General features: G+C 38.7%; 1 protein-coding gene across 1 annotated transcript in view; it reads right to left on the minus strand.

Annotated features, from left to right (window-relative positions):
• LOC110168057 (sodium- and chloride-dependent GABA transporter 2-like) overlaps positions 1-16,686 on the minus strand; it is an 18,381-nt gene extending 1,695 nt beyond the window's left edge. The window contains exons 1-14 of the mRNA XM_055155359.1: positions 16,598-16,686; positions 14,606-14,812; positions 12,930-13,064; positions 11,833-11,973; positions 9,911-9,992; positions 8,628-8,760; positions 7,951-8,085; positions 5,642-5,745; positions 5,179-5,303; positions 4,913-5,025; positions 4,490-4,627; positions 2,556-2,658; positions 1,931-2,031; positions 1,456-1,626 (exon numbers count right to left, since the gene is read on the minus strand). Of these exons, the coding sequence (XP_055011334.1) occupies positions 1,456-1,626; positions 1,931-2,031; positions 2,556-2,658; positions 4,490-4,627; positions 4,913-5,025; positions 5,179-5,303; positions 5,642-5,745; positions 7,951-8,085; positions 8,628-8,760; positions 9,911-9,992; positions 11,833-11,973; positions 12,930-13,064; positions 14,606-14,812; positions 16,598-16,604 (1,695 nt within the window). The 5' untranslated portion in view covers positions 16,605-16,686. The remainder of the gene's footprint in view (positions 1-1,455; positions 1,627-1,930; positions 2,032-2,555; positions 2,659-4,489; positions 4,628-4,912; positions 5,026-5,178; positions 5,304-5,641; positions 5,746-7,950; positions 8,086-8,627; positions 8,761-9,910; positions 9,993-11,832; positions 11,974-12,929; positions 13,065-14,605; positions 14,813-16,597) is intronic.
• Between the last annotated feature and the right edge of the window lie 3,276 nt (positions 16,687-19,962).

Below are 19,962 nucleotides of genomic sequence, written 5' to 3' on the forward strand. Positions count from 1 at the left end.
AAAACGTCGAGCAGTTTGTCTGCAAAGCGCGATCGGGCAACGGCCGTGTTTAACTCCGTGAGGTGCGGAGCTGAGCCTGTCCTTTCTCCTGCGTCACCTCCGAGTCCGTCCTGACGGTGAGTCCTGTTTCAGTTCTGATTTAGTCCTGGTTTAGTCCTGTTTTAGTCCTAGTTCAGTCGTGGATTAGTCCTCCTCTTCAGTCCTGGAATCAGTCCTGGTTTAGTCCTGGTTCTTGGTTCAGTCTGTGACGTAGGCAGCGCAAAAGTTTGATATAATCTCTGGTTAACGGGCAGGTGCGGTCCTGTACTGCGCGGGTGTGTTGTTGTACTGGGGGTCTCCAAAAATGGAGCCGTGCAGGACTCAGTGCTGTAGACTCCATTACGGAATAAATTATTCTTTAGTTCGTTACATAATGAAGGAGGAAAATAACGAAAGGACGACAGCAGCAATAAGTTTAAAGAGGGAAGTAAAAAGGGTTGCACCTGTCCTGTCTGAGAAAAGTGGATAAAGTTTGTGGTGAGGGGTTTTACAGCCTTAAAACAGATATAATAATTGTAAAATATAAAGTTGACAACTTCGCGGATTTCACCTATCGCAGGTTATTTTTAGAATGTAACCCCCACAATAAACGAGGGACACTGTACTCTCACCTCACAACCTGTGCACATGGACTCACACTTGTCCCGACCAGGACAGAAAACGGAGAATTTCTTGTACAAGTCATTGTTAAATGTGCATTTGTGCTTCGGTATGTTGCAGACTGACCGACTGTTTGTGTCTCGCTCCTTCTGAGTCACAGACGCTATGAGAGATGCTCAGTTTAATGCCCCCAATGAACGGTACTGAAAACTCGGACATTTGCATTGCTTTATAAAAAAAACCCCCGGACGCCCCGGACAGGACACAAAATACGGACATGTCCAGGGAAAAACGGACGTTTGGTCACCCTAGTCAAATCCAGCTTCCCGCACTTTTCACAGGAAATGACGTAAGCGGACATGTCACCATTCCCTTTTTTCGGGTGTAAACAGAAGAATCGTGTCCATTGAACTATTAACACCCAGGGTGCAAATAGACACTCTGCTAAATCCTTCAAATAAGGGAGGACAGATAGAAAGGTAGATAGACATTTGTTCTTGTTTTGTTCTCCAGTTGTTGAGCGCAGGCGACTATGAAGGTGGATTGTATTGAATCACAACACCACTAGAGGGCAGCACAAAAAGGATGTGACACATGTTGTGGAATGTGGCTGTATCATAGACTGTATATATAAATATACTGTATATACTGTATATGTACTGTACATTTTTATACAGTATTATTGTATGTTGACAAAATGTCACTTATGAGTCCTTGATGACATTTTGAGCTTTTACTTGCTTTTTGCCTGTAATACACCTTTTAATCTTAGGGTGTTAAATAGAATGGATTTCTTGAGGACATAAACAGGCTCACCTCCTTCAGTGATCCAGGAGTGGTGAAAAGTTTGAAAAGAATCCAAAGAGGAATACACAACATGGAGGACAGAGCCAGGACCCAGCCGAGGGCATAACCCCACCAGGGGTACACGTACACCCCATTGTACTTCAGAGGAGTGTACTTGATCAATGAGAAGGCAAAGGTCCCCTAAAAACACAACACACACATTCAGTTCATTCAATAAGAACATCACATTAAAGGGCCACTCTGTTACTTTTATGGTTTCCTTGTCTCTATGGAGATGTTCTTTTTTGCCTGCAGTTGCCACGGGATGGTATAAAAGTTCCTAAAATAAATCTCCATAGAAGCAAACAATTTTTTGCAATTAAAACAGCCAGAACTGAATAAAGGAAAGACAGATAGTTTAATGCCATGCTGTGGAATATTCCAGGTGAAACAATAACATTTAATCTGGAGACGGGTATGTGGTAGGAAAACTGAGAGCACTCACCAAGCAGGTGGCTGGGGTGAAGAAAAGCCAGCAGTATTTGATGACAGGACCAGGACGATGACCAATCATGTCCTCTATGTTGTCATAGAAACGGTTAGCACCTGTAACCAGAACGTAAAAATATATATTGAAATGGTCAATGATGAGCTAATGACTTAATTATTTTTAAATATAGATGACTTCAGTTTGAGGTGCAGAAGTGTCCTCCAGTGAAGTATTCGTTTGATTAGTAGTATTAGTATTAGTATTAGTATTAGATTTTGTTGTTTTTAACATGTTGTTAATGACATCCACCCAAAACTCGCTGTTCAGTACCTTATCTTTAACGTCATGCATTCATTTTAGCACGACTCAAAAAAAAAAAAAAACTAGATACACAAATGGACAGATCTAGTGATGCTACAGTGTGGTTGCCGTGCGCTTTTGTGCACACAGCCTCTTGTGTTTTTAGTATTATCAAAAATTGGACAAAAACTTTTTCTCTTATAAATTAAGTCTGCAACAAATAATCTTTTGAAAAGCACATAGACGTTTTCTTACATCTATAGTTCTCCTAATCTTATGTGATGTCTTATGTCATTGCAAACATCCATGACACTGACTTGGCAGAAGCAGACTCACTCACCGTAAATCCAGGCGATGCAAACCGTTTCAAAGATGGACACGAACAGGAGGCACATCCCACTCGCCGCATAGTAATCGAACAACTGGAAAATATACAGGCCGCCCTGGAACAAGAACAGAAGACGAGACTGTCAGACGTCTGGGCTTTGGAAGTTTCTCTGTCTCCTCTTCCCTTTGCTCTCTGTGCTAAGTCACCCCCCCCTTCAGAGCGTTATCACAACACAATCAGCGTGCATCCTGACCTGGTTAATGAAACTCCTGCACATCACATCAGGCTTGGTAAGATGCTGTGTAAGTTTTGTATCATGTTTTTGTATATTTATGGAGAATTGTGGGCGGAGCTAACCAGGGTTTGAATAGGGCCCGGGAGAGATCATTAGATTACTAAGGCATGAATGACATGTAAAACTTCTTCAGGCATGTTTTTGATGAGTGATCAACATTATAACATGGGGGAAAGCACAAAAAATTTATTTTGCATAATATACATACACTCTATAATCACCCGTCATCACCATGGCAACAGTGTGCAGATGAAACACATTGAGATCCCGTTTACACTAAAACGAATCCACGTATCATCTTATCAGCGTATTGGAAACAGTCTGCATCCAGACAGGTCTTTTCTGTGTCCAATCTGCAATCAAAGCGTTCCATGTCCACACAGAAATGCAAAACCGCCTGAAACACTCATCACATGACAGGCTGGTGTCACGTCTTCATGACATCCCAACGTCACGTGAGAGGTAAAAACGAGGAAGTCTGAAGTTGCAGCAGCCGATTTTGAGCCGAGGGAAATGGCAAGTGTAAAAACCGTCTTTTTGTGGACTGACGCCGAGGTTCAGTTGTTATTTAGTGTAACAGTGGATTTTAAGATGAGCATGGCGGCTCAAAGTGACGGCTGACTCGTTTCTGTGTCTGCAGGTCTTCTCTATCCACACAGCTTTGAGCACATTTGTTTACGTTTTACAGAAACGAAACTTAAAACCACATGGCTAAATTGTATAAACTAAGAGCTCATAAAACAGCTCACTGTTGTGTGCTGATGCGTTTCAGCTTCTGTTGAACTAAAGGACATGACTCAGTGGAATATGAGTGTTCTTTCTGTGACAGAGGGATGTTCTGCTGATGGTGAGTCTGTTCTGTGTTTCTGTCGCATTGGAGATGGTTCATGTTAAATTTTTCAGAGATTATTCGGTCTATGTGTACGATCATACACAAGACCATATATATGTAAGGACATATATTCTAGCTTCTTAGCGTTTTGGCGGTGAATTACTTCGTGGCGCATAGAACAAAATCAGAGTATCAGTGTTTTCAGGCGTCCACACAGTGCTGGATCAGATCTGTATTCAGATGAATTGGTGGGATCTGGCGGCACCAGATAGTTCTGTCTCTAAACTAAAACGACTTGAATACTAATGTGGACGGGGCCTTAAACAGGTATTGCTATGTGTTGGCTCTGTTCTTTTAAATGTGTTGCTTCTGTCAGTTTTAAAAAGAGATATAAGCCTGGTCAATGTAAGATCAATTCTTTTTGTTTCATTTTTCTTGAATTATCTGATGTATAGTTTATGCTCTGTCCGTGTCGTTCATTATTGAATGTTTCCCACAGTGTATTTGGATTTTTATGTGACATATTTGTTTATGGGAAAAATGAACCTTAACTGGCTAGGACAAATGAGGATAATAACAAAAAAATACATTATCAAATAAATGGTTAGTAGCTTTTTTTTGCTTGTTTGTTTGTTTCAGCATTCGTGGAAATACTCATGAAGACAACATCATAACCCAAACTACTGAAAACACTGTCTGCTTCTCCAGGACTGAGTTTGCAGGTGAATATTCTTCTAAATATTTGCAGTAGATCAATTTATGTTTGCTGAGCTTGTGGCTCTTACATAAGTGTTCCTAGAACTCTGTGTTGAACTTTACCTCTGTTAACATGACGAGTCCCATAAGGAAAGAGGCCACAGACACCCCCAGGATGAAGAGCTCTCGGCGGTTTTTATGGCGAAACACGGCCGGGTACATGTCCACCACAGCAGTCACCAGGCTCTCCACGCACACAAACTGACAGACAAATCATTTTTCTGCTTCAGGGTTCATTCCTGATAGTGTCTATTGAGATGTTATTGATGTTCCTAGAATATTCTCCATGGAGACAAGCATGTGATACTATCAGGCCAAGTTACAGGTCAGATCTGTGGCAATGTCATTAGTCATCACATTTTGTATTTAGAAATCATTTCTGAACACAATAATGGTAACACTGAAATAAGACACTAGGACATCCCTATGCTACTGTATATACTAGTGTATATTTATAATATGTATATAGAAAGTCCAGAGGTTTACCTGACTGTCCAAACCGAGGAAGACAATCATGATGAAGAAGCAGCAGGCCCACAGAGGAGAGAAGGGCATCATGGAGACAGCACGAGGGTACGCTATGAACGCCAAACCTGGGCCTGGCAAAAACATACAGAACACATGATGTGTTTTATTATTTATGAATTATAGCAATGTTTCTGGCATAAATCTATCCTTCTTCATGGTCATGGAGATAAGGTGATGATCCACCAGACCAAATTATTGTTCAGATTTATCTCTTCCATACAAACCTGATTCTGCCACTTCTGAGATGGGCACGTTCTGCTCGTACGACATGAAGCCCAGGATGGAGAAGATGGCGAAACCTGCCACAAAGCTGGTGCCACTGTTCAGGAAGCACAAGCACAAGCAGTCCCTGTGCAAACAGAAAACAAACCCACTTATTCAAATGATTAGAACTGCCTGACAGATAGACTTAGACTTTTTTCTCGTGGTTACTTGTGCTCATCATAATCCATATCAAAACTGTTTGTTACACTGTTTTGTCTCTTTAAATTTTAGCCTGTTGATTATAAAATGACTAATGCATGTGAATTGGGCTTAGATGTACAGTCTGTTAAGGTCTGGACGTATAATGCTGTATTATGGAACAGTCTAAGCAAAGCAATAACACCATGGAGGCAGCAGGTGAAATAGAAGTCTGCAGGGTTTAGCTGGAGGTTAGAGTCAGTCCTGAGTCAGAGTCATTCTGACCTGTAGCAGTTGTTGTTGTATTTGTTGTAGCTCCCCAGGGCGGTGAGGCAGCCCAGGCAGATGGCATAGGAAAAGAAGATCTGAGTGCCAGCGTCCATCCACACCTGGAGAGCAGAGTTAAACGGTCTGTAGAGAGACCAAGACTGGAAAAATATGTTTTGTTTTGTAAATGTTTTGAGTAACACTTTATTATTCGTCTGTCATCTTCAAAGCTCAAAATGCTCTGTTGCACCTTGTGATGTCATGAAGTGGTAGTTTTCAAGTGAACAGCTCCTTTTACCTTTAGTTCAGTAGAGATTGTCAATTCCAGAGCTGAAATCATTCAAATGATTCTACAGAAGGTGGATGGAGTTTAAAAACAGAGTGGAGCACTTCCTGTATTACCACATGACATCACAAGGTGGAACAGAGTGTTTTCTTTTTGAAAGAAGAACTCAGCGTAATTCTGCAGGTTTGTGTGTTAAACATGCGAATGAAACAAAACACAAGTCCACGTCTGTTTGTTTATTAAATCTGTAAAATGATTTGTTACCCTGAGACGACAGAGACGATCCACTATGGCTCATAAAAGATTTTTCTTTTTTTGCTGTGGGCAAAAAATGTATGTAATGTAATGTAAAACATTTAAAGAGTTTTAATTTGACCTTCCAAATACAACAGTTATTCAACAGTGACATGCCACCAGGTGTTTGATGGTCAAATTTCTTTTGTGCATTGTGTATTTTTGGTGTGTGTAACAATCCTCAGCCTGGTCCCTGAGCCTGGTGGACCTGACCTGACTCAGTGCAGACCCTCATTCACTGTCACAGACAATTCAGGCCAATAAAGCTCCACTTTGCTTTATCCACTGTGAAAACGAACAGGCCCTTCAACATTCAAATGAACTTTGTGTTTAGTGATGGAGAGTTTCTGAACCCGGGGTGAAGGAGTTTAGAGCAGAGTCTGAGAATCAGACAAGAACTAACAACAACTCAAGATCTGGAACCAAATGAAGGTATTCAGGAGACAACTTCACAACATGGACTCAGCTTGTCCTGAGTGAAAGTACACTGCTGCTTTGGCCTTGGTATTCAGTGAGAATGACTAACTAGCACACATGATAATGAGTTTACATTTTGTACAAGGGGAAAAAAAATCTCCATCCACACACTGAGAAATCAGTCTGAAGTACAGAACTTTCTCACATTGGTGCACACTGTTCTGCACATGTATCCACATCAATGACGTATTTACATCAAGGAATGTCTAGACAAAATTATACAATTTAGTCTATCTTCCCCAAAAATACCTTTGCTTAACTTCTTATTATACTTAAAAGTAATTTTCAGAAATCAAACAAACTGAAATAAACCTGTATTTGTACATGAAACTCACATTCATTTGACTTGTGACAACAGTTTCAGATGTTTGTTTAGACTTGAATTCACTTTAATAAAGCATGAAGAAAGACTTCACTGTTAACAAACAGATACTTAGTAGTTATAATTAATAGTTTATTGATAATGATTCAGGATGCAGGTGAATTGGAAGAGTATGTATACACGTGCATGTGCGTATCAGGGGGGTATGTACATGTACACCAAAAATCTAACACCAAAAGATTTCACACCTGAATCAAAGAGGAAGAGTGTGAGCACAGAGTACACTCACACTCACATACACACTGTGAGATGTGGAAATGTCTTCTTTGATTTTCCATATTACAATATACATAATATAATATATTATACATATTATTATATTAGAGTACAAAAACAGTGTTGATGTATTTGTTATTCCAGCATCTTTTGATGTATATACAGGCCAAATTACAGGTAAAATACATATTTTCAATCAAATATTGCAAAAAGCTAAGTTTTTCCAGTATTTACATAATGTCAAGTGTGAAATGCAGAATCAGACTGCACCAAACCAGAGCTTGTGTGTGGCCCCTGAGAGCACCACTGAGGCTCTGTGCTGCTCTGACTGAAAGAGCACAGAAAACACATGAGCACAGGCTGACAGTTTGGATGTCACTTCTGGGAGATGATTGATCAGTGAAAGTAAAACTGCATTTTGATGAAATGTAGTTTAAGTGTCAATTGTCGAGTGTCAAATGTCAATTTTCAACAGATAAATGTGTCAAAGTGATTAAATGTAAATAGTTACTAGGCCTGATTCATTCTTAATAAACCATTTGTTGAGTATGAATGAAGCCTCCTTCATGCTTTATGCTTCAGGTTAATTAGGTGTCATTATTATGTGTGTGTTTCTAAACATTCCCATCACATTATAAAGTCTCTGTTAGTCACATGTAGAGCCTGATGTACCTGAGGGTCTGACAGCCTGGAGATGTCTGGATACAGGTAATACTGGATCCCCCTCAAGGCCCCAGGCAGCGTGATGCCTCGGATCAGCAAAACTATCAACATCAGGTACGGGAAGGTGGCAGTGAAGTACACCACCTGCACAGGAAGTACACAAATATACTTTAAATACGCACTATGAAGCTGCATCTGGACATGTTACTGCGCTGTCAGGAATGTTCCACATATGATCTTAAATGTCAATCTATCTCCATGGAAACTAGTAGTTGATTCCTCCAGAAGAAGTTACAGGTCACAGCTGTGAAGAGGCGATCCTGCCCAAAGTAGGAATGCATGTTCTTCAGGATATTTTGAGAAATAAAACAACATCCATAATTAAATAAATGTATATATAGATACATTTAATGATGTGCAAAGAAAACCCAAACAGGCACAAGAAGAACATGCAAACTCCACACAGAAACCTTCTAACTGTGAGGCAAGACTCTACCACTGTGTGTAGCTTCTCCACAGATGTGACCTGTGACTTGGTTTGGCTACTTGGAGATTTATAACTTTAATGCCACACTGTGTAACATCACAGGTAAAGTCAGATCTCCACGGAGACGAGGTGCTGAAAAGTCACGTAGTGCCTCTTTAACCATAAGTGGAGTGGTGTGTTGTGATAGGTGAGGCCTGACCTTCCCAGTGGACTTGACTCCTTTCCAGATGCAGAAGTAACAGATGATCCAAGCCAACAGTAAACACAGCACCAGGTCCCAGTTCAGAGCGCCGATGTGGTGCAGACCAGAGGAGAGACGCAGCACCCTCCTCCTAAGAGCACACACCAATATGTATACACGTACACACAACATACAATACAACACAATACACACAAAGAAAGGACTCAGTAACAGACTTTTAAACTGCCCATTGTTTAAAACTGAGCTGGAGGGAGGGCAGATTCCATATTATGTCAAACTGATTTTAATTTTTGTTTTTATTATTATTATTATTATTTTATTTTAAGCACATATTTGAAACTTGGATTAGTTTGATCTCTTGATTCAAACCTTTATCTGAACAGAGGTACAGGTGTTCATATCTTTTGGAACAGTTCTCATCAGTTGTCACAGTTCTCAGGCTCAGAACACTGGACACAGCTCGTTCAAACACAACATCAGTGAATTCAGTTTGTTTTTACAATACTGTCTACGGTTATACAACACTACAGGTTTATTACTCTGTCACTTTCAATATAGAAACTCAAAGATAACAGCAGAAACCTACTATCTGTGAGCACCTAAAATCTAACAACAAATGATTTGACACATGAGTTAAACAGAAAGTGTCATGGTTCATGTTTGTAGTGCTTGTATTTGCTCATTTTGGTGTTTTATTTTGACATTTGTCCTGTCAGCTTGCAGTTTTGAGTTTTACTTCCTGTCTTGATTGTTTGCCCCGCCCTAAAGTGTTTCACCTGTGTCTGTGTGCATTTATACCCTGTGTTCTCTGCCCTTTGTTGGTCCATTATCACTGTCAGAGTTTCATCTTGTCTCGTGTCATGGCAGTTTAGTTTGGAGTTTTGGATTTTTATGGATTTGTTATTAATTACTTTAAAGCAGTCCTGCATTTTGGGTCCTCCCTTCATTTCTACATGACAGAAAGGATAGAGACAGTCGACTGTAAACTGTCAGTTACCTCAGAGACACATGCACACACCAGAAAAACACTGCTAAAAAAGTTTAAGATTGTCTGAAAGATTGTAGGAAATATGCAAAATGGATTTAAACAACGCTTTTTCAGGAGTCTGTGATCAGTATGAGCGTTCATGGCCCCTTTTAGAAGTTTGATTTTCAACACAAAGGTGAGAGTGACCTCAGTTGGCACAAAAAGTAAATACACATTTTCACACATACAGTGCCCCACAAGCGTGTGAGACCGGGTCATGTGAGGACACGATGTGACAAATAAAGACACTTACTCCCAGAACTCAATCACAGGAGAGGTGGCGTTGTCATGGTAACCTGTGGAGCGGTTCCCCCTCTGAAACTCCATGCAGGAATCTTGAATGAAGAGAGAACAAAAAGCGCTAAGAAAGAAGCATAGAAATCCAAGTGTTGTCCAAGGTTTCCAAGTTCCACAGAGGCCAGTGGGACAAAGTGTGTGAAAGGAGAGAGAAGGAATGAGGAAGGAAAGATGGAGCTTTCCCAGAAGAATGACAGGATGACTGGGGAAGGAAATCAGAATCAGGGTCAGAAAATCGGGATTCACTTCATTGTAAACTAAGAGGAAACAAAAAAGAAAAATGAAGTTGCTAGACTAGTTAAGAAAAAAAATCTTCTAAATTTATTCAGTAATAAAAAACAACAGGAAACGTCTCTTTGTTTTTGCATGGATATAGACTATGTGCCATCAGGGTATGACTGACATGATGCTGCAGAGCCCACATCAGGCAGATCATTGATAAATACATTAGATAAACAGACAGTCAACATTAACATATAGGATCATTTCTATATCCACTTGAATATATACAAATGAACAATATTTTTTCAGGTTCAATATTTATGCCGAGTATCTTCTCTTTGCACTAATTCACTTACATAACACATAGAACATTCCACTATTTATAATTATGTTTAATATGATTCACTTAGAAAACTGTTTAGTGGGATTATGCAGCTTTAAGGCTTTAATCACTGGTATTAATTCATTTTAATATTATTATATTGTATCCTGTGACATTTTCAGAATCAGTATATTTTTCTTTAAAATGTGTTACTGTTACAAGCCTAGTAGTAGTAGTAGTAGTTAGTAGTAGTAGTAGTAGTAGTAGTAGTAGTTAGTAGTAGTGGTAGTAGTAGTAGTGGTAGTAGTAGTAGCAGCAGCAGTAGTAGTAGTAGTTAGTAGTAGTAGTAGTAGTAGTAGTAGTTCGTAGTAGTAGTAGTAGTAGTAGGTAGTAGGTAGTAATAGTTACTAGTAGTAGTAGTAGTAGTAGTAGTAGTAGTAGTAGTAGTAGTAGTAGTAGTAGTAGTAGCAGCAGCAGTATTAGTAGTAGTTCATAGTAGTAGTAGTAGTAGTAGTAGTAGTAGTAGTAGTAGTAGTAGTAGTAGTAGTAGTAGTAGTAGTAGTAGTAGTAGTAGTAGTAGTAGTAGTAGTAGTAGTAGTAGTAGTAGTAGTAGTAGTAGTAGTAGTAGTAGTAGTAGTAGTAGTAGTAGTAGTAGTAGTAGTAGTAGTAGTAGTAGTAGTAGTAGTAGTAGTAGTAGTAGTAGTAGTAGTAGTACTAGTAGTAGTAGTAGTAGTAGTAGTAGTAGTAGTAGTAGCTTAGTAGTACAGTAGTAGTAGTAGTAGTAGTAGTAGTAGTAGTAGCAGTAGTACGTAGTTAGTAGTAGTAGTAGTAGTAGTAGTAGTAGTAGTAGTAGTAGTAGTAGTAGTAGTAGCAGTAGTAGCAGTAGTAGTAGTAGTAGTAGTAGTAGTAGTAGTAGTAGTAGTAGTAGTAGTAGTAGTAGTAGTAGTAGCAGTAGTACAGTAGTAGTAGTAGTAGTAGTAGTAGTAGTAGTAGTAGTAGTAGTAGTAGTAGTAGTAGTAGTAGTAGTAGTAGTAGTAGTAGTAGTAGTAGTAGTAGTAGTAGTAGTAGTAGTAGTAGTAGTAGTAGTAGTAGTAGTAGTAGTAGTAGTAGTAGTAGTAGTAGTAGTAGTAGTAGTAGTAGTAGTAGCAGTAGTACGTAGTTAGTAGTAGTAGTAGTAGTAGTAGTAGTAGTAGTAGTAGTAGTAGTAGTAGCAGGTATAATTGTCTCTAGGCTGACTACTTGTGGTCAGAGGCAGGATTGGCAGAGGCTCTTGTGCTGTATCGTCATGTCTGTGAGGTTGGAAGTGTGTAAATGGCGGTTGGAGTTAATCGTACCTGTGTTCCAGGTGTTGTTGCAGGAGGCCCAGGGCAGGTCCCAGGTGAAGGAGTGGGACAGGTAGAAGATGGCCCACGCCAACACGATGATGTAATACACATTGAGCAGAGCCACGATCACCTGTGTCGCGTAGCCCACTCCTACAGGACACGGGGACAGATAAGAAGTCAAGAGGATTATTCAAAGATGAGATAGATAGACCCAAGTTTAATGATCTTTAAGACATGTGGTGAAACCCTAAAATGAAACTCGTCTGATGGAGGTTGTCCGTATCAAATTAATCACACATACATTTTCTGGTGTTGACATCACAACCTGCTTGTCTAATGGAAATGTTGCTTTTGTTGCAATAAAACACCTGTAATTGAATTAATTTAAGATAGCACAGTTTAATGCCACATTCAGGAACATTCCAGACAATACAACAACCTCTAAATAGAGACATTAGTTCACATTCAATTTATGCAACCAATTTTAATGAATTAAAAGCCAAAGCAAAGAGTGTCTTTGGATTAGTTCTAAACTCCTCCAGACTGAGCAGAGAGAACATGAAGGGGCCATTCCACAGTTTAGGGGCCAACAATGAAAAGGCTGGGTCTCCTGTGATGGGGCCAATCACTTCAAACACTACAAAACAATCAAAATGTCTCTTAAACCTAAGTGGCAGTGCACAGAGGAGACATCAGACCTACTGTCTCATGCTCATCAGTAACAAGACACAGCATTCTGGACCCTGCAGTCACAGGAGAGAGTTCTGTCTGATCACAGACATGGGTCAAACGATGAATGGCTCTTTCACTGCCATTTTGTGGGAGACACGTTTTCATACTGACAAAAAGTCAGTATTCCCTCATTCAAGGTGGATAAGGTCGCCAGTGATTTCACACTAGTTTCAACAACTTTCATCATTCTTCTTTAGAAATTACACCTAATGACAGTGTATACAGTGAAAAAGATAGGGGCCAAAATGGACCCTTGGGGAACCCCACAGCACACAGGTGAAGAACACTGTTACAGTGCACAAAGAAGGATAGAAATAATGAAGAATAAGACTGGCCTTATGTACTGGGCTTTAGATTAGGTTTAAAACTTTGACCTTCAAATAGAGGGCAGATCTTCCTCCAGCAGGTGATGCCTCCTTCACTGGTGTATTGTCCCAGAGCTGTCTCCAAGAAGAACACAGGAATCCCACAGGCAAACAAGAAGATTAGGTATGGGATGAAGAAGGCTCCTGTAAGAAAAAATAATAAAATAAAATAAAAAGTAGTGTACTAAAATACACAAAGTATAGTGAAAATAAATGAGTATAATAATTAAACATCAGTATACTATTCTACAACTAAAATACTCCAAAAGTTGGGAAATGATTGTGGCCATACTGGCTTGTAAAAGCCTGATCCCGTCAGATCTCAGAAGCTAAACAGGCTGGGCCTGGGTAGTACTTGGATGGGAGACGGCTAGTGGTCACAGGTGCCACAGTGGGGCACCAGGGGCAAAAAACTGTTGTTGTGTCCTTAGCCAAGACACTTCACCCACATTGCCTAGTATGAAGGTGGTGGTCAGAGGGGCTGATGGTGCAGATTGGCAGTCTTGCTTCCATCAGTCTGCCCCAGGGCAGCTGTGGCTACAGTAGTAGCTTACCACCACTGAGTGTGGAGTGACTGAATAATGAACTGTAAAGTGCTTTGGGGATCTTGAAAGGCGCTATATAAATGCAATCAATCAAATGACAGTGTAGGGTTTTGGACGTGTATAAAAGACAGTAAAATGTTATTCATTGTGTATGACTAAAATAAACTGAAACTGAAATAAGAGCACCATCATTTCAAAATAGTGTAGTGTAGTAAACAGTACATCAGTGAGAAAACATCTTGTGTTGTCTTATAATCAGGAAGTGCATGTAAACATGCTAGCTGTTACCTTTGTTGTCATGACAAAACATACCCACATAATGATTATTAAAACAGTCAACACATATTTCAGTTGTTGATTATCCAGGCAAGTTCACTGACTTCATGTATAAACATGTTGGGAAGTAACTGAATTCATGTACTGAGAATATATGTTCTCAGTGATTGTATTCAGGTATAGTTACTTTTTCATTTGGTGGTATTTAGAAAAGTTACTTTAGGCTTCAAACTGACCAGAATTTGTGAGAAAATATATTGAGCACTGCTCTTGTGGTGAGGCACTGTGATTTGTCCTCTGATCAGTGATAAATAAATCAAGAACAAACTGTGAAACAAATAAAAAACTGTTTTTAATCCTGTGTTGTGTCTTTGCACCATCATGTATGTGCAGCTCTGCATGAAAGTATTCTAGTATTCAGAACACAGTACTCTGATTGGATTATGTATTTGGAATATGTTACAAAATACATTTTAATGCAGGTATTCAGTAGTCTGTAACTAAATAATAAAAATATTATTCCCATCCCTGTGTATAAAACAGTGATGTTCAAATGTTCATATTGAGGAAAAATGTCTCGATGACAGTTCTGAACCCCACATGTATAACTCATATATATTTTATTTATTTATTTATTTATTTTTTTGGAATAACTGAAAAGTAAGTACAGAGCTTTGGGCAGGGATAGGGGTGAAGAAGACATTCTCTGGCCTCAAGTATCAAGACAATACATGATTAGTCAAACCTGCATGAATCAAAAGAAATGAAAATCTGAGTAGTTGTAACATGATAAAAAGCTCAGAGAAGTCGATTTAGCACAGTACGTTCCATAACATTATATCATTTGTGCTTCTCGTCTCTCACCGCCTCCGTTCTTGTAGCAGAGATATGGAAAGCGCCACACGTTGCCCAGGCCGATGATCTCTCCGGCCACAGACAGAACGAACTCCAGTTTGTTTCCCCACTGGCCCCTCTCATCCATCTGCTCCTCTGAAGCAGGCATGCTCAGGGCCCCTCCGTGCCCGTTCACCTGAGCTCCTTTGGAGGCAGGATCTCTGGCTGTGGCTCGCTCTATGGAGGAAGAACACAAGAGAAATATGGTGCAATGTTTCTGAAGCTGGTTGTGTATTCAGAACTATCCATGGCTTTCAAACAAGTTCTTAACTGTTGTCATAGCAATAAGCTTATTTCAAAAATGTTATCTCTTGGATGGCCATAACTGTAAATAATTTTTCTTTGCCAACCTTTCCCAAAGCTGTAACTTTCATCAGAATAAGACAAAAAATATTACAGTTGCATCTTCAGTCACTAAAATGATAAGGACAGAGACACACGTCAGAGTGTGAAGCATACATTTGTCTTGACACCACTCTACCTGATCTTAAAATGAAAATAATTACAAACAAGTTCACTCTAAACGGTGTTGAATAGGTCCAAACTTATGTCTCATCCAAATCCAAGGAGTACCCTCACTATAAAAGTTCCACAGTGCAGCTTTAAGTTGCAGTTTTACTCAACAAATAGACTTTATTCAATAATTATAGAAATATTTCAAAACCAGGAATACAACCCAAAATACATGTTTCAGTGAACATGTAATATACAAACTCTGGATTTACCTTGGACTTAAATGAGACAGAATTCATTTTAGTAACAAATTTGACTCGAATATTTTGCATTTCTACAGCACACAACAAAAACTATCAAAAACAGTTTCCAGTATCAAATGACAGAAAATAGTCATTGTTATCTATGTCAAAATTAATAAAATTAAATAAATTTGGATTTTTGTAGATTACAGAAGCATTTAATGTTTAAGATAAGACTGAGATATGAACAAGAATGCATACAAGAATCTTGTGCATTTTAGAACATGCAGGTCTAAGTCACAGGGCTCACAGTTTCTTTCTATGCAAAGAATCTCATATGGAAAAGGTACAGACAAATCATACACCATTTGAACATGTTTTATCTATGAAACATATAAAACTTTGTAACCTGCAAGAGCTGAATATGACACTAATCCCACACACAATCTCCTCACAAGTGTTGGACAAAGGTCGTGTGTTGTGTGTGTATGAGAGCGAGAAAAAAATTATCACAGTGTGTGTGTGTGTGTGTGTGTGTGTTGGGCAGCATGGGGGTAAACACAGTAATGCAAATATTGCATTACAACCCTAAAAAACATAAGACACACACTCTTCCACTGATCTCACAGTGAACAAACATGATGTGAAAAGATTTTTACTCTGCAGAATCCTGTAGCTCCTTTCCTTGTTGCCTCTTCGAGGTTGTCATTTGCTTGCGTGATATCACAGTACTTGTAATTGTCCTCAACATCTGCTATATTTCTCTCCACAAGTAGTAGTTGGTTTGCTCAACTGGTAAATCACTGGACTATCACATGGGAAACCTGGGTTCAAATCCCCCTTCTGCCGCAGATTTTGTTTTGTTTTTTTAACTACAACATATAATTAAAGAATACAAACATTACATGGAACATACAAAGAAAATGTAGTTTATCATGCACATTACCTGTAAATGTCATGCAAAATGTTCACTTTATCTTTACTAGTTTTTCATAATATAGTTGTATGTGAAAAATGTAAAAGGGGGAAACACTTTCAGGAGTAAACCACACATGACACATATTAACCTTATATAAAGATTTACTACAAAGACACTGATAAATTCTTATTTTTTTTTTTTCCAGTTTGTAGTGACACTGTGTTGCCTAAATAATTACAGTCTTTATGATGAGCAAATTGCTGTCAGTTAAAATTGTAATTTCAGTTCCATTACAATTACTTACATTTCTCAAATTAGTAAAACACTTAACATTTCAAAGACACTCACCTTTCATTTCTTCCACCAGTTTTCCAAAGCGAGCAGAGGAGCAGACAGGGACAGACAGGGGTGAACAGGGGCAGAGGAGACAGAAGCAGACAGGGGCAGAGCAAACAGGAGCAGATAGGAGCAGAGAGGGGCTGAGTCTGGTTCATTTCTGACTACATCACAGTTGAATGGGCGGAGAGTTCACAGCCCCCTCTCCCTCCTCTGCTCAGCACTGCAAAAACATCATCATCCTTATTCAGTTAGGGAAATAAGTTGTACTGTCTTTAGTTTATACATACTGTATGCCCAATGGATCTTTATCATTTTTTACTTAATTCTAGATTGCCCTCTGCGGGTGGGTGGGGAGTCAGTGCCTCAACTGGAGGAGTTCCAGTATCTCGGGGTCTTGGTCACGAGTGAGGGGAGGATGGAGCGTGAGATTGACAGGTGGATCGGTGCAGCGTCGGCAGTGATGCGGTCGCTGTATCGGACCGTTGTGGAGAAAGGCAAAACTCTTGATTTACCGTCAATGTCCGTTCCTGCCCTCACCTATGGTCATGGGCTCTGGGTAATGACCGAAAGGACGAGATCGAAGATACAAGCTGCCGAAATGAGTTTCCTCCGTAGGATGGCTGGGCGCTCCCTTAGAGATAGGGTGAGGAGCTCAGTCACATGGGAGGAGCTCGGAGTAGAGGCGCTGCTCCTCCATGTCGAGAGGAGCAGCTGAAGTGGCTCAGGCATCTGAAGGAGGCCCAGAGCACACTGTAGGGACTATAATAATAATCATAATCATAAATATAGCCGCAAGCGGCGATGATCGGCCCTCGCTTGAGCCTACGCTGAGCCCTGCACATGCCGTGCCCCACGAATGCATCTTACCCCTTGATCTAACTCCTAAATTAACCTAACCCCTAAACCCACCTGAACTCCTAACTGTAGCCCTAACCTTAGGCCGAACCTTACCCCTAACCTAATCCTAACCTTAACCTAATCTTAACCGAACCGTACAGTTTTTCTCAATTTCTGTATGTGCTGATTTTTTTTTAAATCCAAGATGGTGGGCGTCATCACTTCACAGACATTATCCATCGAGCAGAAGAAACATCGATCTTTCTCTGTTTCTTCTGCTCGATGGATAATGTCTGTGAAGTGATGACGTATTTTTGACAGTAAAGTTCCGTCTGTGAATTCGTATTCGTACTGATGAAAGCGTAATCGTAAATTTTCATTTCGTGATTGTAATTCATGACGTCGTAATTTTTCAATTCATATTCTGATGGATAAAATACACACAATATATTTTATGTACGACTGGACTCATTTGAGAGTTTACAAATATTTATTTTATGTGCAACTACAGCCAAATATGCACAGATTTCCCAAATACGCACGAATTTCTATTTTATGAGCACGAATATTTTTGACAGCTTTCTTACTCCATATATTTTCTATTAATTACATTGCATTTTCATATATGAAAAAAGCTTATATGAAATATCCATAAGCAGGGTTTCCAGGGGCATTAAAAAGCATTATTAGTCATTAAATGGATTTTGTTGAAATTAAGGTCTTATTAAAAAGCATTAAATTCAATTTCAAGTGGTATAAAAATAATATATTGGCAGTAACATTTATTACAATTAGGGGTGTCACATTATCACGTTAATTGCGTCATATTTAGCGTGTTATGTTTTTTAATCAAGTTAATCTCATTTTTAGTCTCTAATTTTACTGTTTCTCTATGTGAGTTGCTTTATTATAAACCTGTTTTTATGTGTTGTTAAGACAACAACACAGAAAACACATTTAATTATTTTTTATTTCGGTAATTCCACTCATTGCCGGAAACCCACACAGAACGCACGCAGTAAGAACGATGTAAACGTCATGTTCACATTGACGGCGTCAGTCGCACAATGGACGAGGTGGAAGAGCCAGTAGAACAGAGGCAGCAGTGCACAGGGAAAAACACATTTGTGTCTTGGAAATTATTCTCCCGACATGAGATATAAAAGAAAATAACAAATATAAAATTGCCTACAACTGGAAAAAGACACCGTCATCTGCATTGTTTTTGAAATAATGTAATTTAATTATGTGAAATCATTCACAGACAACACAGTATCTGCTCTTTGAACATTAAGATTTATTTTTTATTATTCAATATTAAATATATGAAATGTGCATTAATAAGAGACAGATTCAAACATTTCAGTTAAGTTTTGTTTTTTATTAAACTAGGCAAGTGCTCATAATTTTAATATATAATAATTATGTTTTTAATGACGTATTAAACTATAACATAGTATGTATGCTGTATAATTAATTAAATTAATTAAGTAATAATAATAATAATAATAATAACTTAATAATAAACAATTTGTTTTTAATGACGTATTAAACTATAATAACAGTATGTATGCAGTATAATTAAATAATAATAATAATAATAATAATAATAATAATAATTTGAGGTACTACAAAATTATAATAAAAGCTAAATTATTTAATATATCCAGATTGTGTGTTTTATTGTTATTTAAAGTGCCTATGACAGGTTGGACTACTGTTTAGTAAAACATTAAGATTAAGATAAGTCAGATTTTTTTTTACACTCTTTCCCAATTTGGACATTTTTTAGGTTTAAAATTTTACTTCCTGGTTGGAAATTTTGACATCACACAAGGGAATTGCACAACGGTTGTCGAGCAAAACTCCTGTAATGTAAACACAAATGATCTGCCAAACACAAATACATGAAAATTGCTTCTTGATTGATGTTAAACTATAATTTTAATTTGTAACACATTATTATCTTGCCAAATTAAGTAAAAATTAGACAAGTATAAAAATCTGCCATATGCACTTTAAATGTTATTATTAATTTGGGTAATTTTGTTGATTTTATACATCGGACAGACCCCGGCTCAAGGTGGTCGTCTGTCTCCACCGAGAGAGAGAGAGACAGAGAAAGAGAGAGAGTGAGGGAGCAGACAGGGAGAGAGAAAGGTAGAGAGATGGAGAGACAGACAAAGAGAGAAATAGACAGAGAGATACAAACACAGAGAAAGAAGAACCAAACCAGGACCACACCAGGACCACTAAACCACTGCAGGACTAAAGCAGAATCAAACCAGGACCACACTAGGATTAAAGCAGGGCCAAATCAAACCACATAACAGATATAACATTATGTCAATATTTTTTAAGTAAAGAAAAGTACCAAGCTTCAAGAGCATGAACCTAATCACATCATCATCTAATTGTTTTCCTGTGCACCTAATGTCAGACATCATGCATGACCAACAGCGATACATAATTTAACCATTCGAATACTTAAAAGAACAAGCAATCCCTTCATGATCACAGAAGTATGTTGGCACCAC

Source organism: Boleophthalmus pectinirostris, unplaced genomic scaffold (assembly GCF_026225935.1).
Source record: "Boleophthalmus pectinirostris isolate CB_2022bp ecotype Guang Dong unplaced genomic scaffold, ASM2622593v1 HiC_scaffold_2, whole genome shotgun sequence".
In the NCBI taxonomy this organism is placed as follows: Eukaryota; Metazoa; Chordata; class Actinopteri; order Gobiiformes; family Gobiidae; genus Boleophthalmus; species Boleophthalmus pectinirostris.